This window comes from Heptranchias perlo, chromosome 1, assembly GCF_035084215.1.
Source record: "Heptranchias perlo isolate sHepPer1 chromosome 1, sHepPer1.hap1, whole genome shotgun sequence".
NCBI lineage: Eukaryota > Metazoa > Chordata > Chondrichthyes > Hexanchiformes > Hexanchidae > Heptranchias > Heptranchias perlo.
This window is the reverse complement of record NC_090325.1, coordinates 187,062,732-187,087,479: the sequence shown is the minus strand read 5'-3', so window position 1 is coordinate 187,087,479 and position 24,748 is coordinate 187,062,732. Positions and strand designations below refer to the sequence as shown.

Here is a 24,748-nt window from a genome sequence, read left to right as displayed (position 1 = left end):
TTTACACATATAATTTGTATTATGTAACTATCCTCCAACTCACTGCATTTTGCTGGAGAAATAATCCTGCTTTTATCGGGAGACTCTGCTGTAGTTTAGGTCATGCGTTCTGTTTGCTGCAGTTTGTGCAGACTATTTAAGTAGACTCTGTTGAGTAAATAGACTGTTTGCTCTGGTGCACTGTTTAAATAGACTCTGTTGTTTGCTGGGTAAATAGATTTTGTTTGCTGTAAAAGAGACTACTGTAAGTCCTGCCTTAAGACCCGCCTCCAACTCACTGGCTGACGCAATGGTGTCAATACTCATTTTGATCTTATATTTATGGCCCCTCGTTTTGGACTCCCCCACAAGTGGAAACATTTTCTCTACTTCAGAGGTGCTGCCCTGTCGCATAACAGTCTTTAGTTTGGCGTTGAAGCATTTTTTGAACATTAAAAAGATTCCTCTCCATTGCCAGGCAATTAAATTATTAACACTTAAGTCGAGAAAGGAGAGCAGCAGTTTCCTGTCATCTGATGGTTCGCTTGCTTTTTGTCACCTGACTGCACAAAAAACTATTCAGCGAGGTACAAACTGGTATGCGTTGCGCCCATTTTTCAGGCATAAAATGGGCGCAAATCATACCAATTTAGCAGTGGGTCGGCCTGTGCCCAATCTGCACAGGTGTTGGACCCACTGCTGATTTCACGGGGGTCCATTTTTTAGGCATTCTGGGTGGCGAGGCGGAGAGGTTTAGGAAGGAAATTCCAGAGCTTAAGGCCTAGGTGGCTGAAGGCATGGCTGGCAATGGGGGAGCAATGAAAATCGGAGATTCACAAGGGGCCAGAGTTGAAGGAATACAGAGTTCTTGGAGGGTTGTAGGGCTAGAGGGGGTTACAGAGTTCAGGAGGGGCAAGGCCATGGAGGAATTTAAACACGAGGATGATAATTTTAAAATCAAGGCATTGGTCGACCGGGAGACAATGTTGGTCAGAGAGCACAGGGGTGATGGATGAACGGGGCTTGGTGCGAGTTAGGATAAGGGCAGAAGAGTTTTGGATGAGCTTAAGTTTATGGAGGGTGGAAGATGGGAGGCCGCCCAGGAAAGCATTGGAATAGTTGAGTCTGGAGGTAACAAAAGCATGGATGAGGGTTTCAAGCAGCAGATGGGCTGATGCAGGGGTGGAGATTGGCAATATTACGGAGGTGTAAGTAGGCGGTCTTGGTGATGGAGAGGGTATGGGGTCAGAAGCTCAGTTCGAGTCAAATAGGACGCTGAGGTCTGAGGCAGGGGGAGGCAATCGGGAGGGGGCAATGGTTGGCCAACAGCTGCCCACAGATGTTTTGTGGATCCGGGAGGAACATTTCTGCTCCTTTCAACTCTACGATAAAGCAACACTGTGAGATTTTGGGGCCTTTTTTTTGAGCGACCTCTAGCAGTTAAATGGCCCCAACTAAGTAGTAGAAAGAAATCATGCAGGCCTCTCTCTCTCTCCCTGATCACCATCCAGTGACTCTTGCTAGAAAGTACGTAGCTGGTGGGTGAAGCCAAGACCACCACCACTGGTTAGGCAGCTCAAGACCCGGAAATACCAGTCGGAGCTTGCGCATCGCAAACTCCGACTAGGGCAAATGAATTTGGGAGTGCGGGTCTGAAATGAGCTCAGGAGCGTTTATGTCAATATCGAAATGAAACCTGGGCTCAGTTCAGGCAGCTGCCAAGGACGCTTAAAAAAAAAGGCCTCGACCAATTTAGCAGTGGCCTGAACGCCTGTGTAGATCGGGCGCAGGCCTCTGCCATGTTACATTGGTTATCGGAACGCCTGTTTTAGGCCCATAAAACAGGCTCAACGATGTTAAATTTAGAACCCAAGAACTCTTAAAGACACAGCTGCCCAAAAGCAACTGTTAAAGCATATTTACCTTGTCACGTAAAAAAATCTAATGAAGAAAATGACCTTATTTGAAGCTTGACGAAGCTCGTGATCCACCACAAAGTCATAATCTCTAATTCTGATAATTTTTAAATACATGGGCCCTCCCCCACCCAAGTATATCATCCTTTGTATTCAGGCCTGGGCGGCAGCCAATATTTTCCACGCACCAGGAGCAAGGATCCCAGCTTGCTGCCAATGCACGTTGGAAAATTACCCCCCAGTGTGTATCGGCTGGTTGTTCAACTGTGCGGGGCGTCGCAACTGATTCTGGTCATGGCTTCACCCACCAGCCACATACTTTCCAGCAAGAATCACTGGATGGTAATCAGGAGAGAGAGAAGCCGGCTTGATTTCTTTCTCCTACTTAGTTCGTGCCATTTAGAAAATGGAGACCAAAAATCAAAAGAATTTAACTTTTAAAAAAAAAGTCTTCTCTCCATCTAAAACAATAATTGGGACATTGGGGCATTTTAGAATCAGAGACATTAAGGTTAATCCTCAATTGACAGCGTCAGCACATGCATTTATGTCCATGGTGTAATGCGTGCATTACAACCTGATTTTGATCTGTGTACTTTGCCTTACTGTGGAATTCATTCAAAATAAACCCCTATATCCAAAATGTTTTATTTTTCAGTTAACAATGGATCTGTCATGAAACAACAACAACAACTTGCATTTATATAGTGCCTTTAATGTCGTATAATGTCCCAAGCCGTGTCACAGGAGCATTACCAGACAAAATTTGGCGCCGAGCCACGGAAGGTGATATTAGGTCAGGTGACCTAAAGCTTGGTCAAAGAAGTTTTAAGGAGCGTCTTAAAGGAGGAGAGAGAGGCGGAGAGGTTTAGGGAGGGGATTCCAGATTTTAGGACCTAGGCAGCTGAAGGCACGGCCAATGGTGGAACCGCTATTAAGAACACCGGGAGCTGGGTGGGGGGGGCTGGCGATTAAATTAATCTTGGGTGGTCTTGCAAAACGGCGATTTTCCTTTCCATTGAAAGTCGAGTGGGATGCAAGAAATGAAAGTCGAGCGGGATGCAAGACGGGCTGCCAATTCTCGCCACTGCCCGTTTTGCGTTTCCGTCCAAGACCAATTTCACTCTCGCCAACTTTATCGCTAGGAGTCTTCACAACAGAACCGTGGAAAGATGCATCAATGCACTCGGTTTGTAATCAAGTGGATTTTTGAATACTACGCCTAGATGAAGCATTAAGTGGCCCGATGAGCTCAGTCAACAATTACAGCAGCGGGCGGATCGTATCGTATCGGTTATAGGTAAAAGCAGCAGCGATCGGCCTGCTAGCTGCAAAGTTCCAGCTCCTGAAAGGGCCAATGATAAAAGGGTAAAGCTAAGTGACACACTTTTCTCAGAGAACTCCCTGCCTGCTGTTAACCGTCCCGCTTGCCCTCTGTGCCCGTGTCACTAGAACAGGAAGGACTCACTTTTAAGTTAAAACTAAAAGATAATATTAAAGTTAAGTAAATTTAAGTTTCACTGACACGCTCCATTAATTTCTGCGGGCCGGTTTCTCCCCATCGTCCGCCATAACCTCGGTGGGAAATTCTACCCCGCACTCTGGCTTGGCGAAGGTTCTGTTGTCATGTTTACGCTTCTGTTTTGGTTCTGTACAGTTCCCTCTATGTCAGACTTCTCACCCCGCCCTCCATCGTCGTTGGCTGTTAATTCAGCCACAATCCTTATCCTCACTTGCCAGTCTTGGCTCAGTTAGTAGTACTCTTGCCTCTGAGTTAGAAGGTTTTGGGTTCAAGACCCACTCCAGAGACTTAAGCATGTAATCTAGACTGAAATTTCAGTGTAGTGTTGGAGTGCTGCACTGTTGGAGGTGCTGTCTTTTGGATGAGATGTTAAACTGAGGTCCCATCTGCCCTCTCAGGTGGATGTAAAATATCGTATGGCACTATCTGAAGAAGAGCAGGGGAGTTCTTCCTGGCCAATATTTATCCCTCAACCAATATCACTAAAACAGACTATCTTGTCATTTATCTCATTGTTTGTGGGACCTTGCTGTGCACAATTGTTTCCCTACATTACAACAGTGACTACACTTCAACAGTAATTGGCTGTAAAGTGCTATGGGATGGCCTGAGGATATGAAAGATACTATTATAAATGCCTGTCAAATCCTTCCTTTTGAAGACACAGCAACTGCTGAGCAATGGGATAATCTGCCTCAACACCCAAACATGAAGAGGACCTCCCATGAGGCAGATAATGGTGCAAAGCCCACGGAATGAGGGCAGCAGAAGCACTACTAGAAGGATAGGTCATGGTCAAGGGCAATTAGGGATGGGCAATAAATGCTGGCCTCGCCAGCGACGCCCACATCCCATGAACGAATAATAAAAAAAGTCCTCCTTTTGTGGATATTTTGATGGCTTGGCTCAGTGGTAGCACTCTTGCCTGTGAGTCAGACGGTTGTGGGTTCAAGTCCATCACAAAGACTTGAGCACATAATTTAGCCATAACTTCAGTGCCGTATTAAATTGTTGGAAGTACCAACTTTTGGATGAGACCTCAAACCAAGGCCCTGTCTGCCTGGTCAGGTGGACACAAAAGATCCAACAACGCAATTTGAAGAAAACAAGAGAGTTGTCCAAACCATTATTCCTTCACCAATCAAAACTACCAAAAAACGATTATCTGGTCATTTGCTCGTGAGATCTTGATCTGCTGAAATTAGTGGTTGTGTAAGAATGACTGCCCTTCAAAAAACAATTCAGTAGCTGTGAAATGCTTTGGGATAGCTGTCCTAAAGTTGTTCTACACATACCTCTTCACACTGTAGGGGAATTAAGGCACTGTTTGTTTATGAGGTGTCTGCGTGAAGGGACGAGAGTGGCTTCGCCTTCAGAGACCACATTTCTATCACTACCGTGGAATACTGGAAGTGCTAATGTCTGAATGACCAAAGGGAAATTAGCTGTAATTAAATGTTACTGGCAGGTCCTTGGGCTGCTCCCTTGATCTGCAACATGACATTCATCTTCTTGGTAATTTCCTTCCAGGTCGTTCTCTTCACAGCTAAGATTTGGACAATCATTCTAGCCGTGAATGCTTTTGCTTCTAATCCTCAGGACCTCCTCAACAAGGAAGTCAGCTTCTGTGCCCTAAAATAGCTCCCAAGCTGCTCCTGATCTTGTTGGTCACTCATTCTATCCTCCTTGTTAGGAGCGATCACTAGCACTATCACAGGGTTGCTCTTTGGTACAATCGGTGTCTGCACTGTGAAGAACATCACCTGTGTCCAGTGGTCTGTTTTCCTTTCATGCTACTGCTAGTGAAAATTGAGCCCAATGTCTTTTATGGCATAGTCTTTTTAAAATTGTCTTTCTCTCTCGTAATATCGCCAAAAGAGTCTTATGTTCAAAATTACACAACTAAATGGAAATATCCTGTATAAATATATTAATAAATAAAGTATCATAAAGTAATATTATTTTGGCTATAAACAGATACACAGAAATTAGAGGTAGGACTAATCCATAACTGTTGAATCTGAACAGTGAAAGTGGCCATGAAGTTCTTGGATTGTTGTAAAATGCCAACTGGTTCACTAATGTGCTTTGGAGAAGGAAACCAAATGTCCTTACCCGTCTGGTCTGAATGTGACTCCAGTCCCAAAGCAACGTGGTTGACTCTTAAATGTTCTCTGCAGTGACCTAGCAATCCACTCAGTTATATCCCCACCTTCTCATAGCAACTGGGGATGGGCAATAAATGCCTGCTTTGCCAGCGATGCCCGTATCCAGAGAATGAATTTAAAAAAACACTCGGCGAAAGCTGGAAGCAGGTCTTTTTCCTGCAGTCGCTTGTGTCTTTTGAGCCTGAAAGGCTTGCATTATTTCATCTCCTTGCTGCTGACGGTGGTACAAAGATTTCCCCGCTGCTGAAATCTGCTGCTCCCTGTCACTGCCGACACTTCCACCCCTCCCCTTTAAGGTGCTGCTGCAGGCCCATGATGATTGGCTGCCTTGCACTGCATCCAACTTAACAACAGCGAACCACTGAAGATCTATGATTGGAAGGAATGGCCAGGCATTTTTGATTGCAGAGGTGGAATAAACTTCGCGACAGGACTGGACCTTTACATGGCCAGGAGCTGAGGTAAGGTGCAAAGTATGAAAACTCACCCTTAGTAAGAACACCAGTGCCAGCTAGGCTCAGTGTCAGCACTCTAACCTCTGACTTAGATTATGATTTCAAGCCCCACTCCAGGGACTCGGGCAGGTAATCAAGGCTGAACTTCAGTGCAGTACTGAGGGAGTGCTGCATTTCAGGTGAGACATTAAACCAAGGTCCCATATGCCTGCTCAGGTGGATGTAAAAGATTTTTTGAAGAAGAGCAGGGGAGTTCTCCCCGGTGTCCTGGTCAATATTTATCCCTCAACCAACATCACCAAAAACAGATTATCTCGCCATTTATCTCATTGCTGTTTGTGGGACCTTGCTGTGCACAAATTGGCTGCCACATTTCCTACAATGCAACAGTGACTACATTTCAACAGTTCTTGGCTGTGATGTCCGGAGGATGTGAAAGGCGTTATATAAATACAAATTCTTTTTAATTTTTAATTTTCTTCAATGTCTGCGATCACACACTGTACTGGATGTCAGGGTCTGTCACGAAAGATTATGAAAATAGAATAAAACTGCTAATTCTACAGTATATTTAAAATTAAATATTTATGTTTTAAGGTAATTGACAAAAGAACTAGGGGGGAGATGAGGAGAAATGTTTTTACACCGCGCGTTGTCATGATCTGGAATGCACTGCCTGAAAAGGTGGTGGAAGCAGATTCAATAATAACTTTCAAAAGGGAATTGAATATACACTTGAAAAGGAAAAGTTTGCAGGGTTATGGGGAAAGAGCGGGGGAATGGGACTAATTGGATGGCTCTTTCAAATAGCCGACACAGGCACGATGGGCCGAATGACCTCCTTCTGTGCTGTAAGATTCTACGATCGTGATTTTCAGGCAGTAACCTCACCTTAATACTTAGATGACAGCTATGAACTATTCAAGCCTCACTCGTGTGGTTGATTGCACTGTCTAAATCCCTAAGTGAGGTTACGCAATGGTTGAATAGGTCAGCGGGGTTACAGTGATGTGTGTGATCCAACATAAGTGGCTCTAGTGCTATTCACAAATGGCCTGAAATTCCAGTCCGGGCTAAGGGATCCACCATTTTCTGGTGGGGGGTGGAGAGGGAGAGACCTGGAGTGCAATATAAAAGAAGCTGACGTGAAGGCATGCCCACAAGATCAATACTAAGGAGGCCACTTGGCCCATCAAAGCTCCTCAATACAGACAAAAGACCTACATTGCTCCCTCATACATCGTCCCACTGATTCTTGATTGAGTCTTGGGTTCTCACCTTGACTATCCTACCCAAAAGACAATTCCAAACATTGATCACTCTTTGAAGAAGTTCTTCCTTGACATCTGTTCTTAACTCTCCTTTCACCAGTTTTAACCCACAATCCCTTATCCTGTATTCTAACATACCTTGAAGTAATGCCCCTGATTAACCTTATCTATGCCATTTAATATCTTGTATATTTCTCTAAGGACCCCACTCTTTCAAGGTTAAATAGTCTCAGTTGTTCAAATCTGTACCTTCATATAAGCGCAAGATGTCAGCCCTCCAATACAATGGGGGTGTATAAAAGGTGCAATTATTTGTTGGAAGACAAAGTTCCACAAAGATTTTTCTTGTTACTTTATTTTATATTGCAGTTGAATTTTTTTCTCCAATATATTTTTCCTCCTCTTGTGTCAACTTTCTTAAAGGCAGAGATTCATCCTGGGGTATGATTCCATAGTCTTCTAGTACAGCACCCAAGTGACCACTCAACGGGCGAATCTGGCCCATGAGTGGTGGCAAACTATTCACCCATGGTGGGGCTACACAATGGAGTCAGATCCTGCCTTCACCCAATATCCACACGCCCATAGTTTTCAGCAGGGGTCACTGGATAGGTCAAGAGTGGGATTCATGGCTGATTTCCGCACCCCCCCCCCCCCCCCCCCTTTCCTTAGGGCAGGAGCACTGAATCTGACAATAGCATTCCCATGGCTGCCCCACCTTAGATTAGATAACTCAACACAGACCGGGGATTGAACCTGGGAATTTCCCGGTCTGTATGACGCAGTAACACACCGTAAGTGCTGCATTTCACTTTTGAGCCAGTCACCGGGGTCCGTTACAAATTAAAGACAACACACAGTTTAACTAAGGAGTTTCTCTAGTGAATTAGTTTCAGCTTCACTTGTTACATAGGGAACAAGCTTTAAACAGTCTGGCCCTCCCAAATCCATATATAATATACATCCTCCAACCTGCATTGCATAGTTGGTCCATTCCACTGTCACCTCCACAGCCACCATCAATGAATGTAAGGATGACAATGAATGTCATCAAGGTGCCTTCATTGATGGTCATGATGTGGAGATGCCGGTGATGGACTGGGGTGGACAAATGTAAGGAATCTTACAACACCAGGTTATAGTCCAACAGTTTTATTTGAAAATCACAAGCTTTCGGAGGCTTTCTCCTTCACTCACCTGATGAAGGAGAAAGCCTCCGAAAGCTTGTGATTTTCAAATAAAACTGTTGGACTATAACCTGGTGTTGTAAGATTCCTTACATCTGTCCACCCCAGTCCATCACCGGCATCTCCACATCATGACCATCAATGAAGGCACCTTGATGATTATCTCGTCAGAGGTACAACTGGTTTCTTCCCCATCCCCCACCTCCCAGAACTGGAATGCAGTGACTGCACTCCACCTGGGAACCAAAATTCATTCAACCGACGGAAACGGATTTCAGTGTAAAACTCATTTGCTTTGGCTGAGTGAGTTCTGTTGGCTCCCAATTAGCCAGGATACCTCAAGTGGCATCCTATCTAATCAATGAATATCAAACCCAACAGTCACAATTGGTTTGTAAGCTATTTTCAGTGCAATGGTTTACTTTCTTAAAAAAAAAAGCAAAATACAATTTAGAAGCAGGTTGCTGAGAGCTCTTAAGTCAACACTGAACCGTCACATAGAATCCAGAAGCCATAACAAAGTTCAGCTGCAAAACTTAGAATGTGCAAAAGTGAAAAAATAAATGTTATGTGAATGCAATAACTAAAAGGACAATTCAACATGTTCTTCCAGTTAAATCAGGACAAAATTTCAGGGAGTTACTGTGAAAGTTACAAGCTAACGCACCGCCAAATGCCATCAACGCAACACAGTAGTGTTTTGTTACAAGTTGGAGCATACCAATTAAGAACGTTACAGTCAAGAACTACTGAGGTCACAATGTCCCACGTTTTAAAAGTTGCCCTTTTATCCCACCCTATTCAGGTGTAATGCTGAGGGGGGGGGCGGGGGGAGGTGGGGGAGGGAGAAAAGAGAAAAAGGTCTAACAGGTGTTTCAGAAAACCCTTTCCCAATGTGATCGGACCGAGTTTACCCTGTAATGGATGTGGTGAGAAACAATGAAATCCAGCAGATCACGGGACTGTGTAAGAGACAATCTTCACGCTGGATCCACACTAAAATGGGAGGTTTTCGTTCAAATGAGTTGCCATCTCTGGCACTCATTTTATTTTATTTCTTACCTGAGGTGGTTTCCTGCATCTTTTCACGTTTCCTCTTCTTCTTCTTTCCCTTCAACATTTGAAACAAATTCAAGATATTTTATAGATCAGTTATTGACATAAATTGAATAATATTGCAAACGAACCCACAGGAAACAGGTGGGGGTGAAATTGGACTTGGGCAGTGGCGCAAAACGAGCGACAGTGAGTCGGCAGGCCCGTCTTACACACTGCCCGACTTTCTTTTCCGTTCCCGATTCGTTATCGCCCTTTTTGCCCCACTACTGAATACCAATTTCACCCCTAATGTCAGCGTTGTTTTTGAATCATGTGGACACACAAGATCGTAACCTAAAATATTTAAACTCGCCCGTCCGGCAGGGGAGGGGCAGTTAAAATGAAGCAGGTGAAACCAGTTCCAATTTTAACATGCCTGATTTTACAGGCGTACGAGGTGCCCGCCCGAGTCAGCCAGGAACCTCTTACATTTATGCAAATTGGGGTCCGATTATGTCAATAGGACCCTGATGCCATCTTAATCAGAAGGACAGTGGGATGCCTGCAGCGATCGCCCTGAACCTAGTCTGAAGACCGAAGAGGCCCTGTGTGGGAAGTTTAAAACTTTTCATTTGTGGGGCCCGGAGGAGCAGGATTCTCCATGAGGGAAGCTTAGGACTCTCCTCCCTCAGACCACCCCCATCTGAACCACTGACCACCCAGGACCCCCGCCCCACTTGGGCCCCACTTTATGCAGCTTCCCGACGACCTCCCTCCCATTGTGGGTGGGAAGTGGGCCAGCAGCATGTTTAACGAGGCGTGAAAATCGGCCAGACCTCCCACTGCCGCTCGCGGACGGGGCCAGTCACCCACTAGGCTGCTTTCCCGTCAAGGAGTTAATATTCCCACAAACCTGTCTATGGATCACATCAACAAAAACAAAGCAAAAAAAAAACTCACGAGGAAATCGGATAAAGGCAAGTGAAAATTCAACCATTGTGAGAGTTCACCTACACGTGCTGAATTTGCACACACAAATGAAGTCTTATGGCAGGCAGAGAATCACTGGAGTTTGGAGCTCCAGTCACTGAGAAAAAACAGAAACAAGCAAAGCTACCCTCATTATAAAAGAGGCTCTCAAGCGCCTAGTGTGCTTTGTAACAAGACTCATATTACAGTGAAGGTACTGTAACAAATGACATGAAGACATCAGGAGCCAAGGTCCAATAGCTTTGTAACAGAGAGTCTATTCACAACCTCACAATGAGGTAGGGGGTGTGTGACTCAATCTGGGCAAAGGATAAAGAAGTGTCCTTGCAATCCTACCTGTCTAAAATACTAACCTCCCCTTGTGTATGCTTTTGCCTGAAATTTAATACAAGAATGCATTTTTATGAGGCTTTGCTAGACACCGCAAGGACACAGTCAAATAGCTTTACTTGATTTTATTTCAATCGCTCCTTTATGTACTGGGTTCAATTCTGAGCTATGTAATTTTGTAACATCTGTCTGATTAATACTGAAGTCAAAATCCATCTTTTGTAAAACTGGAAAGAAGTGGAGCAACTTAACCGGAATAAAAATGAACTGGGCTTTCAGATTCAATTGTAAAGATTCGTTGTGGTCCCCAATAGCTCAGCCGGTTGGAGCAATGAGCAGCTGAATCATATAGACCAGGAAGGACCCAAGTTCAATCTCCAGTTAGTTGGTCGCACTGTAACTGGCCTCAGGATCCATAGCTTACCGAGGGGAATAATCCACTCAGGTTCTCGCTCTCGATCGCTACTTGAGTTAAATGTCGGGTGAGGCTCTGATCTCCTCCCTTTGATTGAACAGCCTGACAATACTTGGCTGCCAAAGCCCACACTTGCACAAGGTAAGAGAGGGTGACTGTCACATGGAGCCACAGCTTAGTAAGGAGTCAATGCCTTCAGGAGAGAAGGACTGGAGAAAACTGGTGGAGAAAAAGGAACGATTTGCTCCATGTCCATTAACTTAAATGAGCACCATCTTCACGAAAGAGATGGGGTAGTTTTCGTTTTCACTGCTTGGACAGTAAACTAGCAGGGCGGATCTGCGGCCTGTTATAGAAACTACCCGGTTTTCTTCGTTGATCTATAATTGTCTGGCTTACTGCCCGAGCATTGAAGAGATCAGTTACCACCAGTATTTGGCGAAGCTTTATCTGTTCATTTGCAAACACACATCAATCCCATTGAAACATCTCATCCTGCTCGTAACGTGACAGTGATGAAAATGACATGCGTCTCCCCTCCCTCCCCAAGGAAAGGTTTACCAAATGCTTTTTCAGTGAACTCCGTACCTTTAAACAAGACTCACTCTTTACCAGTTACATACATGCCAATTTGATCGTTTGGAACAATTTTTTTTTAAAGCAGTTTCTTGAAGTCCTTGCTTGCTGGGCAAGACACCATCTGCACTTGCTGCAAAAACTCACAGCTGCTAAGTCACATTATAGCATAATGCCCAACGATTTAAATAAGTAGTAAATTTTTAAAAATCAAACAATCCCGACCATCAAGCCAGTTTAAACGATTCAACAGTCTATGAGTTGTGTGAACCTCACATTTACTGTCTAGTGAGGTTACCTATTGCTTTGAGCCTAATGTGATTAAACATGAGAGTGCTCCTTATTAAAGAGCAGAGGTGGTGATAATGGGGGATAATACTATTTTTTTTCAGGGATGTTGAAGTTATTTGAAGCTGGAAATGTGTGCTAATTCTTTTATGTACAAGTTGTAAGCTCCCTCTTAGAAAAAGATAAAAGGAGTAAAAGAAAAAGCAAAAGGTCTTTTCAGGTATTCAGATAGAAACACAAGAAACTCACATAGTTATCCCGAGCGGACCAGCCTGGGTAAAGCTGCATGTGAAGTTGCCGCTCCTTGCGAGCCAGTTCATAGTACTTTGCTTGCTCTTCACGAGACAAAGCATGCCACTGTAACAACAAGGAGAGGTGGGTGGAAATTACTGAAACATCCAGTTGGGGGAAATGAGCATAGAGTAACTGGTTAGAAATGGATGACCACAGTTCATTTTTATCGAAAGAAATCATTTTATTTGCGAAAGGAAATCATTCCAATTGCAGGTATCTAGGCTGACATTCAATCATGATACAACCTGTTCATACACAAGGAGGGTAATTTTGACTTTCGACAATAGTGTAAAACGCGCGATATTGGCTCGGCCACCTGTTAAACACCTCTCCCCATGTTTGTTTCTATTGAAGTTAACGGGAATGGAGGTTTACAGGAGAGGAAAGAGCCAGCAGTACTACCCATCTCTGATCAAGCTGGCTGACCTAAGATACATTCCCTAGCACTCATTCCGACTTGCAGGAAAGGAATCTCCAAGCTAGAAGACGTAAGAGCACCCACACTGTCTACACTTTCTAATAAGCATCTCTAATTTCTGTTCTTTCCTACTGACAGGCAAGATGTCATTCACCCATGCACGCTGATCTTTCACAGAGGTCCTGGTGTCACATTAGGGTTGCTAACCCTCTCGGATTGTCCTGGAGTCTCCAGGAATTAAAGATTAATCTCCTGCTGCGAGCAACCGGGGAGAAAAATCATCGGGGCATTAAAAAAAATGGTGACTTTTTCTTTTTCATTTTCTTTGATCACTTTTGTTTATTAATTATAAAAATATTGGAAACGGGTAAAAAAAAGGCTGTTTGACTGCCTGTCAAGAATCATCCAATCGGCTAACCCAATTGGCATGGGAAGCTCCAAGATGGATGTGTTGGGTGACCAATGGCGGGAGGTCATGTGATGAAACCTCCTGTAGTTTCGTCCAACCAGAGTTGGCAACTCTAAGTCACGTGGAGTCTCTATGGTTTGCACAGGTAACTTAAATACCCAGGAGACTTCCCCATAAAGCAGTTCCCTTGATTCATTCTCAATTCTCTCTGCCTCCCCTCCTCCACATTCACCTTTCTACAATAAAGAAGATTGTAACTGATGTACACTTCAGATTCACCCTGCAGTACAAACTTGTCAAATCCAGAAGGGGGTCGTCAATGGCACTTTTTTTTTGTTACGTATCAAGTGACAGAACAAAGGAGTATAGCCGGAGGCAATGGTAACTGTAGGGGCCGATATCTCTTAAAACTGACACTGGTGACTTTCGCAAGGAATGAAAGGCTAGGATTATTTGTGCAGGAATGCCAGCGGGCTCGCCCAGGACCTTTCTGTGACCTAACCTCGATCCCATGTGGTTTACCTTTACATCGCCAATGCTGAGCTGCTTTCCTCTAACAGTGTAGTAGCCACAGTCATTACTCACTGGAATCTGTCCAGCTCTGAGATTTGAGAAATGATGGGATAAGAGAGATGGGGTTGCCAACCTTCCAGGACTGTCCGGGAGTCTCCAGGAATTAAAGATTAATCTCCCGGACACTGCTGCGTATAATACCCAGGAGGAAAAAAAAAAATCACAGGATCATTAAAAAAAGATTGGGTGTTTTTCTTTCATTTTCTTTCGTTTATTAGTTATAAAAATATTTGGAGATGGGAATGAAGGCTGTTTGACTGGGTGAGGCAGTTTGTGGTGGGATGAAAAGTCCTGGGATGGAAACTCCAGGAATACGATCAACCTGAGTTGGCAACCCTAGGATGAATGCTTATTTAGGATTGGAGTTGACCGGCTGCAAAGGGCAGTGGCAGAAAGAGTGAAATGTAGCAAAATGACTCAAAGAAACGCCAGAGTGAAGTACACCAGGAGTGATATGGAGCGACTCCAGGAAAGCTGCACAAGCCTGATTTCCTACTTTTGTACCGTGACTGCACCTCTACGTGGGCTTATCCTTAGACTGTTGCAAGTAGACCTATCGCGCAGGGAATGGCTACAGGTCCAAGGAGAAGACAGGAATGGGCACAGCTATGGAAAGCAAACTCGATCCAGCTCACTACACCGGCTGCAGGATGGGCACTGGTCTAAATGCAACTTCCAACAGGTTACAAGATATGGAGATGCCGCACTTGACTTTTTTTTTAGGCTGCAGAATGCCTACTCACCCTTCTGCCGAGGATCTGATTGATGGCTGCGCTCTCTTTCAATGTACACTCTGCCACCACATTCGCTCTCATCTCCTTCATGTATAACATAAAGGCATTGAGAGGCTTCTTGATATGAGGTTTTTTGGCCTCTTGCTCCTTCCTCGTTTCATGGTGAGGTTTTCTGTAAGCAAAAAAAAAACATACTGTTCACCAATTGAAATCATTCCCACGGTTGGAACATTTACAAAATCGTTCTGCCTCTCCTCCATTCTCCCCTTAAAAAGGAAAATGTAAATTTGCACAGGTTTCTAATGGTGCCCCTTCCCTCCTCCCGAAATAAAAAAAAAATCAGCAGCAAATCTCCAAATTGTCAACCTACATGTTCATGAGTTCAATCTCATTCTGAATGGGTTCTTGCTTGATTTGGTGATTCACAATGGCTGGGTGAGGAATTCCAGTTGTATGGGAATTTGAGTGACCAGACACCATGGGATGTGAAAACCTGAATTGGGGTAGATAAAAAGAAATTAAATTGAACACAGCACCAGACCCTCAAAATCACAACTGTACTGGGGTATCTTGGGGTTGAACGTACACAAGACGAGAGAAAGCAGCATTAGCAAAGGCTGTAGCAAGTCTGCCAACGATCACATACTGGGTGAATAAATACAGACGTATATACAAAGCACACTTTCAAGCAACATCACCCAGTGCTACGCAGAAGTTTTCATCCAGACAATGAACTATTAGTGCTTTTTTTTAAGCCAGCATGTAGCTATGGTCAACTGGGCAATACGCAAATAGAAAGGATGGCAAGCTTCCAAATGACCCAACCTTTATCCAGTTAAAACTTCAGGAGGTGGTTACGAGCCTAAACCAGGCTGTAAGGTGCGCCTCTGTTCAAAAAGTACATTCCCCCTCGTGGCATTAATCTGAGTCATCGACATGGTCGTTGGGGAGTAGTGCTTGTGAGGACAAGTGCAACTTGAACGCTGCTCTTTATATGCACAGTCGGGCTCTGGTTCCAATTGGGCTTGCCACGGGATCAATGCAGGTGTCATGTTTTGGCCTGACTCCAATGGCCGCTATTTGTATTCGGACCCGGGAAGAGCTGGGTCTCGGAACATCCTTGGAAGCCTTCTTTCTGTCGATGATTTTGCACCTGCAGCTGAGGGTCCATTATTAATGTGGAAATAACATCAAAGGAAGATTCACTACAGTGCAGAACACCGCGAACAAACCCAGAAGAGGCCACGTACTCCGTACTTTTGGGGGTGGGAGGATGGATAATGTTAAAGGAACGGGTGAAGCTCAATTTCATTTGGTACCACAGCTGTACACAGAAATATAAAGCAGCCATGTTTTATTGGAAAGTCTAGATGGGTCAATTTGCCAGAGAATAGCCCCCTGAGATCATACATAAAAGGGAACAATTATCATCGAGCATCATCCAGTAGAAAAATATAGTTAACGTGCGTCGCAACTTGCCAATTGTAAATAAGGAGCAACTCAACAAAGCAGTTTAACACTTCGTTGTGCAACAGGGTAATTTTGCCAGCTTACTCAGAGACTGCCTGATTGCAGTGGATCTCGATCTCTGTTGCAAAGCACCCAAAAAACCCGCACCTATATCGAAGGGTATTCAACTGGGCTCAGGGTCACCTAGAGGAAAGAAAACTGTATCCTTCATTTAAAATAGATGAGCACCCATCTATATCCATCACTCTTTGCAACATAAAGGAAACGTGGACAGTCAGACTACATGAAAATGAAGCTCATTCAAGGCCAAACAGCAGTAACAATCCACATACGCAGAGGCCCAGGCAGTGTTTGGTAGGAAACTTTAAACATTACTGGCGAGAGCTTGCCTTTCTGCAATTATTCATTTTTAAAGCAGTAGGGTGCCTAATTTAAAAATAAAATTCCATTTCCCCAAAATCAACCTTATCTTTTGGGGAGGGATTAAGAAATGCAGGGAAGGAGTGAGGGGAGCAAAGAGTTGATTCCTGTCCCCTTTATTTACCGAGAACTAACGATTTAAAGTGCATTACGTTCATTTTCTTTCAGAACTGTCAATCGACCACAAAGGTGTGATCACCACAGGCTGGAAACGGCGACCATAGTCACAGCTACAAAGGCTGAGTCTCAGCTGTGGAAGTAAACAAGTATCAAAACTCGCAGTTGCATCGGTGCCTCTCGCACTGAAATGCCCGAAAGCACTTCACACATTTGAAGCCCAGTAACTGTTGTAGAGGCAAATGCCGCAGCCCTTCTGCACTCGCGGCCTCCCACAGCCCTGAGATGAATGCCCAGTCTGTTCTGTATTGGTGGAGCTCGCTGATGACGAGAATGCCAAGAGACTGCCCAGCTCCTCTTGGAATGGTGCATGAGGCCTTCAAAACCCACATGGACCCACGCGACAGGCAGGCAGGACCTCGGGTTTTTAATGTCCTCTTTGTACCTTAGTGCTGCAGCAGAACTTTTTAGAAGCTCCGGTTATTTTAGGTGGAATAAATGTTTCAATCGATTGGTACATTGAATTCCCAATCTCAGCCAGGGGGAGGTGCTGAATGGAAGGAGAGAAGTGGGGTGCGGACTGCAGTGGAGGTGGTTGCCGGGGGGATGCTGGATGGAAGGGAGGTGGTTACCCTCAGGGTTGAAGGAATTAGTGGGGCCACAAATCATTCTTACACATCTCCTGATGGCCTGTTACACAGCAGCATTGGCGGGGGCAGGGGGAGGGGGGAAGTGGGTGCTGAAAGAGATCACACTCTCTCATTTATGTTCGGAGGACGAGTGTGTGGCGAGGCTAGTGGACCAGGACAAAAAGAAAACAAATTTAACAAACAGGAAACTATTTTTTTCTTAAAGAACTCTTGACAGGCAATTGCAAAGCAGCCACATGTATGCACAATACATTAACTGTGCATGGCATGGCAGATGAAATGTTGCAGAGTTGGCCAGCGATGCACTGAGTCTTTCGTTTGGTTCACACAGAGCTGATACACTTCTCTTTTCACTGTTCTCTCTTTCCTAAGTCCGACGAGGAAATTATCATCTCAATTTGAATAATTTAGTTTGAAGGGTTCAGTTTGACCGACTTTGAAAGAGGACAGGATAGTTTTTTTTAAAAATACATATACGTCAAATTAATTTTTGCTGCTTGCTAATTTCTGCCTGTGAAAATTCACAGTTACGTCCCACAGCTGTTGCATAAGATGTTTATACAAGACTGTGTATTTTTTTTTTAAAACTTCAAAGTATAATTAAGGGATTGCACTTTATTATTGAGTTAAATTAAGATATTCTGCCTGTGCAATTTGGTTCAACAGAAAAACATGAAAGAAGAGCAATGGGAAAAGTTGTTTTGAGCAATTAAGAGCGAAACTACACGATGGTCTTTTGTTGTTGTTGTTCTGTGGTTAAAATGGATTATACTGTAATAATTGTGCTTTCAATCAGATAACAATTCTAATTAATTTTAAGTTTGATGCTCATGGCAATTTAAATATCTAAACAGTTGAATGAATGGCTGTTATATATTTCCTATCCATTTTTTGAAGAGCATCAGTTTAACACAATGTTATCTCAGTTAACTTGAATTATCCTTCCAATTAAATGGCCAATTACAACAGGACAAACACAACATGGTCACCACACCACACCGTGTCTGCCAATACACCTGCTCCTTGGCCCTACCAATGCTACTTGAGCCACTAGCCGGCAAGGGGGTCTGGCCTCCCATTTAACTCCCTCCTGGGAGGGTTGGAACCTGATTGCGGGGCTAAGTTCAGGACCTTGTTGTGTGGGGAGGCCTGTGGCCCGGGACCTGCTTCCTGCCCCTCTGATGTAGGGCATGTTGAAGCAGCAACACTCTGTGCCACCCTGTTAAACTCTCGCGGACCAGTAAACTAATGGGGTTGTAATTTTATCATGGGGGAAACCGTGGATTAATAATGATTAAGATGTCATAAAGCCATTCAGATCACAGTAAAGATCACAAACAGTGGCGGATCTGTTTCGTGGTAGCCAAGCTACGTTTATTTTGCTAAATTCTTTTCTCCACCCCCTCCCTCATTTCACTTCTGTTTCTATACCTGCGCCTTCACTTCTGTCTTACTCTCTCTTCCATTTTAGTCTTTCTCTTTGTTACTTCTCTGTTATCTCACTCCTTCTGTCTCTCTCACTTCCTTCCGTCTCTCTCACTTCCCTCCTTGTCTCCCTTCCCTCGATCTTTCTCTCCCTCCCTGTGTGCATTTCTCTTTCTTAGTTCCATTCCCCACTTCCCTCCATGTCTCTCACATCCCTCCATGTCTCGCCATCTCTCATTTCCCTCCATCTCTCTCTCACTCTTCCCTCCATCTCTCTCTCACATTCCTTTATCTCACTCTCGCTCTTATTTCCCTCGGTATCTCTCTCCCCTCCATCTCTCTCGCGCTCTTCCCTCCATCTCTCTCTCTCACATTTCTCTGTATTTCTCTCTCATTTCCCTCCATCTCTCGCTCACTTCCCTCTGTTTTTCTCTCACATTCTCTCTTGTCTCTCTCTCTCTGCCGCCTCCGTCTCTCTCTCTCTCAATTTGGTTTGCCAAGGGGTGGATCTTATTGTGATTGACATGGTCTGCAATCAATTGAGAGGAACCGTTGAGCAGTTGCAGGCTTTTTTTTAAATAAGAAGCATTAAAATTAGTGTCCATGGCAAAGTTATTGCTGTAGTGAACCGTTACTGGTTAATACTACTGGAACGAGAGAAAAAATAATAATTTGTAAAAATTACTTTATACTGAAAAGCATTTGGGCTCCCCCGTAAGTTACTAAATATTTTTCTCCATGTATTTTTTGATATATTTTATATACGCCTAATTTATTGTGCTGAGGTTTTGAACAGGAAGCTGCAAATATTGATATCAATGTCGAAGAAGCCATCCAGATATTTCTGTGCTCCCACAACACTGTGACATGGTGATGATGGAGCAGAGTACTAGCGTTGTGTGACACAGGCGTTAATTGGACCCAGTTAGCAGATAAGCAAAAGTAAGTTCAGTCGCAAACAAGGCAGCAGCTTGCCCCTCCACGTCAAGAGCCTCTCAGCAGTTTTTACCTGCTGCACCTACCTAGATATGGAAGTGTTGACGGGAAGTGCTGTTGGATAGGAATGCCTGAATCCACTTGTGGCTGGATAGACAGGCTGACCTTGCCTGGGGTTGGAGAGAAAGGACCCAAATCAGCCAGCTGGCTTTTATTTCTGCGATACTCAGTTCTCTTAGAAACCAACAGCATGTCCTTACAGCTACATTGTACAAAACCATACCGCCCCCAAAAAAAAGCCTTAAGTCAGTTCCCTTTGTACAATTAATCAAATTAAAGATCCTGAGTTCTGACAAAGGGTCCACACCTGAAAAGTTAACTCCACAGATGCTTCCAGACCTGCTGAGTGTTTCCAGCATTTTGTTTTTGTTTCAGGTTCTGACTCTGTGTGTTTGTGTGTGTGTGTGTACGTCTGTACAAGGGTGTGTGAGTGTGTATATGTGTGCATGCACATGTCTGTGTGTGTGTGTGTGTAAGTCTGTGTGAGTGTGAGAGTGTGTGAGAACATAAGAAATAGGAGCAGGAGTAGGCCACACGGCCTCTCGAGCCTGCTCCGCCATTCAATCAGATCATGGCTGATCTTCTACATCAACTCCACTTTCCTGCCCTATCCCCATATCACTTGATTCCCAAAAATCTATCGATCTCAATCTTGAATATACTCAACGACTGGACATCCACAGACCTCTAGGGTAGAGAATTCCAAAGATTCACAAACCTCTGAGTGAAGAAATGTTTCCTCATCTCGGTCCCAAATGGCCGACCCCTTGTCCTGAGACTATGACCCCTAGTTCTAGACTCTCCAACCAGGGAAAACAGCCTCTCGGCATCTACCTTGTCAAGCCCTATGAGAATTTTATACGTTTCAATGAGATCACCTCTCATTCTTCTAAACTCCAGAGAATATAGGCCCATTCTACTCAACCTCTCCTAATCAGACAACCCTCTCATCCCAGGAATCAATCTAGTGAACCTTTGTTGCACTGCCTCCAAGGCAAGTATATCCTTCCTTAGGTAAGGAGACCAAAACTGTACACAGTGCTCCAGGTGCGGTCTTACCAGAGCCCTGTATAACTGCAGTAAGACCTCCTTACTCCTGTTGAGAGAGTGTGAGAGAGTGTGTGAGAAAGTGTGAGAGAGTGAGAGTGAGAGAGTGTGAGTGTGTAAGAGAATGAGAGAGTGTGAGAGAGAATGTGTAAGAGAAGTGAGTAAGAGAGTGTGAGAGAGAATGTGTGGATGTCTGTGTGTTTGTGAGAGTGTGTGTGAGAGAAAGGTGCGTGTAGATGTGTGTGTGTATTTGTGAGAGAGTGTCTGTGGATATGTGTGTATGCCTGTGTGTGTATGAGCGTGCGAGGCAGAGTGTGTGGATGCCTGTGTGTGTGAGTGTGTGTGAGTGAGCGTGTGTGTGGATGTCTGTGTGTGGATATGTGTGTTTGTGAGTGTCTGTGTGTGTGAGTATGTGTGTGTGGATGTTTGTGTGTGTATGGATATGTGTGTATGGATATATGCATATGGATGTCTGTATGTGCGCTCGTAAGTGTATGGATGTCCGTGTGTGTGTGTGTGTGTGTGTGGATGTCTATGTGTGTGTGTGCGTATATGTCTCTGTGTGTGAGTGAGCGTGTGTGTGGATGTCTGTGTGTGTGGACGTGTGTGTGTGTGTGTGTGTGTGAATGTGTGTGAGTGTGTGTGTGGATATCTGTGTGTGTGAGAGAGAGTGTGTATGGATATCTGTATGTGTGGACGTGTGTGTGTGTGTGTGTGTGTGAGTGTGTGTGTGGATATCTGTGAATGTGAGAGTGTTTGTGTGGATATCTGAGTGTGTGTGGATATGTGTGTTTGTGAGTGTGTGTGTGTGTGGATGTCTGTGTGTGTTTGCGAGTGTCTTTGTGTGCGTGAATGAGAGTGTGTGTTTGGATGTCTGTATGTGTGAAAGTGTGTGTTGATGTCTGAATGTGTGTGGATATGTGTGTTTGTGAGTGTGTGTGTGAGTGAGAGTGTGTGTGTGGATGGCTGTGTGTGAAGAATGGGCACCGCTGAGCTACCAGAGGTCTCCTGACACAGAGAACCATACCTCAGCCAGAGTCAGTGCCTTCAGGTGAGAGGAAAAGAAGAGAAAATGCAGTCAGTGTATGGATCTGCAAGGTAGAACGAAATCTTGATCACAAACATTGAGTCCAGTAACTGGATAGAGTTCCTTCAATAGAGATGCAGGAGCAGCAACAAATCCTGGAAGGGAAGGCGTAGGGAAGGAGAAACCCATAACAGTGCATGTAGGGACTGGAGGTGATGCTTCAACAGCAGTAAGATGGACATAGCATCTGCTGCTTGTTTTTGTTGGCACAGTAAGATACCAGTTTTAAGTCAGAAATTTGAATTTGTAGGACAGGTGGCTTAATGGAGAGTGGTGCATCGTAGTGTAATGGTTATGGACCTGGACTGATAGCCACGGGGACATGAGTTCAATTCCCACTACAGCAAGATGTGAAACTTAATTTACCAAATCTGGTAAATTATGGACTAGCAACAGAAAAATGACAATGACAGCTTCTAGAGTGTTGTAAAAACCCAACTGGTTCACTAATGCCCTTCATTAGGGAAGGGAACTGGCTACTCCTACCTGGTCTGGCCTACATGTAACTCCAGTCCCATGCTATGTGGATTGACTATTAATGCCTTCTGAAGTGGCCTTAGCAAACTATGCAGTTGGAAGGCCCCAGGGCAACTAGGGACGGGCAATGGATGCTCCAACGATGTACACGGTAGAAGGGGTGAAAAGATTTTCAGCCCCTTGAGGTGCAGATTTTTGTTTTTTGGTGGGGGGGGTGGGGCAGGTTTGGAAAAGAGTCTGACTTGCAACAAAGGTGAGAGTGTCAAAAAAAACTCTCGATTTTTTGAGGTTAATACTTTATGGACAGCCCCTTGCTAGGGAAGGCTATTGAAGGGACGGTAAAAATGGGATCAAAAGAGCCTTGGATGCATTTCTGGAGAGTGGAAAGATTGAGATATACGGTGGGTCGAGTGGTGAGTTTGACATCTGTTGAAAAGGGACAGACTAGTTTCATTGAATGGCCTTTTCCTAGTCCTCAAACTCTGTGGGGGTGAAGTTGGCCTTGGCCGGTCGCACTAAACGGGCTCATAGCGAATCGGCAGCCCGCTTCACGCCACAAACCGTGGAAAAGAAAATCTGGCGCAGTGCGAAACGGGCTGCCGATTCGCTACGAGCCCGTTTGGTGCTACCGGTCATGTCCAGTTTCACTCCGTGTGCGTGTGTGCCAGAGCAGCAGCAGTGAGTGAGAGAATGGCTCAGATCGGGGCTGGGGGGAAAGATTGAAATGTTGACGACTGGCTTTAAAAACTGGTCTTGAACTTAGAGAAATCAAGATGGGAGCCTTTTTAAAAGGTATGCACACAAACATATCAACACGAACCTTTGTGTGACGGTAACCCTGGAGTTTTCATTTAATAACTCTCACACAAGGATCTTCAAGGCAGGTTTGTTTAGCTGCACATTCAGACACAGAATCATAGAACGATACAGCACAGGAGGAGGCCATTCGGCCCGTCGTGCCTCTGCCAGCTCTTTGAAAGAGCTATCCAATTAGTCGCTCTTTCCCCACAGCCCTGCAAATTTATCCACTTGTTGTATTTATCCAAGAGTTTAAAATATTATGTTTTTATCCTCCTTCAGTATTTTGAAAACAAACTATGAGAAGAAAAAAACCTACATGAAGTTGAGGATTAATTGCAAGTTTTTTTTTTGTCGGAAAGAGAAGTATTTGGACCTGTTTGGATAGAAAAGAGTTAACAAAGCCACTCAGGAAAATGGTCGTTTTGCTTAGATAGTACGCACAACTCAAATCAAAATCTACTGTCAAGTCACTACTGTAAAGACAAATCTTCAGACATTTTAGCCCATCTTTGTAATTGTTTGTAAAAATAAATGATTTACACTTCACTAAAGCCAGGTAATAAGAAGACTCTCTGTGTGGTGATTAGCACGCGTGCTAATCACAATCAACACGAATATATTTGATCATGAAAATATGTTGAACATCAGGTCTTGTTTAGGGCACTGGCTTTAATGTCAGAAGGCATCGTTGTCAAAGCTTCATTGTACAACTCTCATCAAACAGTCAACTTGCTGAATAAACCACAGTTACATATGGTTAAAATACTGTGACTGATGCTTTCACATTTAACACCCTGGTGAGATACTGCAGAACTATTACATGCCAATTCTGCAAATTTGAACAGATATTTTTGGCTGTGCATATCTTTAACTTCAGACAGGATGTAACCGCACAATTAAATGGTCAGAAATGGACGCTTGAGAGTCATTTACAAAGTGTGATTAAGTGGACCAGGTAACAATCTAAAACTGACAGTGAACCTCATGTGCTACCAAATCAAAGATCGGGGGTCAAACCTGGGATTGTCCTCGTCTGTATTGTGCGGGGCAATACCCCGCAAAGGCAATGGGGAGCCCTGACGTGTCTGTTGCAATCTTCACGTACTTGGCTACATGTGTGCCTATCGCAACACTATCTGGGGTGTCTTGAATATTTACTTAGTGCGCATGGGAAATTACAGAGTTGACGGCCTGCTACATATTCTTTTTTCTAAATTTAGCAATTAAAGTCTTACAATGGTTGCAAGGCAGTGTCAATTTCAAAGTCTTGAAACAGCTTAAAAAGAAAGAGCAGGACTTGCAACCGGCTCGCTTAAGTTCAAAGGAAACCAAGGGCTTACCAGCTGAGAGGAGGTGTGAGCTGTCCAACAGCACCTGGAGACAGGGGATAGAAGGTGGGGATATCAGGACCTGGGGGGTGTCTGTGCATGCCTGCAGGGGGGAGGAGGGGTTCAGGTTAGAACAAAACACAAGCATATTAGATTTCCACAAAATGAATAGGATGTGCATCAGACGAGAAATAATCAGAAATTACCTTTACAGCTCTTCTTTTTAAAAACCACCTCGGTGGCACTGAACATAACCACTACTTATTCAAGACTAACGACATTACTTCTGTTTCAACTTAATTAAGATAGATTAAGTCATCATTTATCGCAGAAAATAAATTTGATAATAAATGTTTTTCATAATTGC

At 44.2% G+C, this 24,748-nt stretch overlaps 1 protein-coding gene across 6 annotated transcripts in view; it reads right to left on the bottom strand.

Annotated features, from left to right (window-relative positions):
* The window catches only part of lef1 (lymphoid enhancer-binding factor 1), a 132,893-nt gene that overhangs the window by 40,165 nt on the left and 67,980 nt on the right, over positions 1 to 24,748 (bottom strand). For 3 of the 6 annotated variants that reach the window (XM_067994428.1, XM_067994423.1, XM_067994425.1), the window contains exons 5-10: positions 24,394 to 24,484; positions 19,668 to 19,751; positions 14,934 to 15,056; positions 14,573 to 14,735; positions 12,385 to 12,492; positions 9,561 to 9,612 (exon numbers count right to left, since the gene is read on the bottom strand). In XM_067994428.1, coding sequence (XP_067850529.1) covers positions 9,561 to 9,612; positions 12,385 to 12,492; positions 14,573 to 14,735; positions 14,934 to 15,056; positions 19,668 to 19,751; positions 24,394 to 24,484 — 621 coding nt within the window. The remainder of the gene's footprint in view (positions 1 to 9,560; positions 9,613 to 12,384; positions 12,493 to 14,572; positions 14,736 to 14,933; positions 15,057 to 19,667; positions 19,752 to 24,393; positions 24,485 to 24,748) is intronic. The other 3 variants (XM_067994429.1, XM_067994424.1, XM_067994426.1) reach the window with 1 other exon arrangement.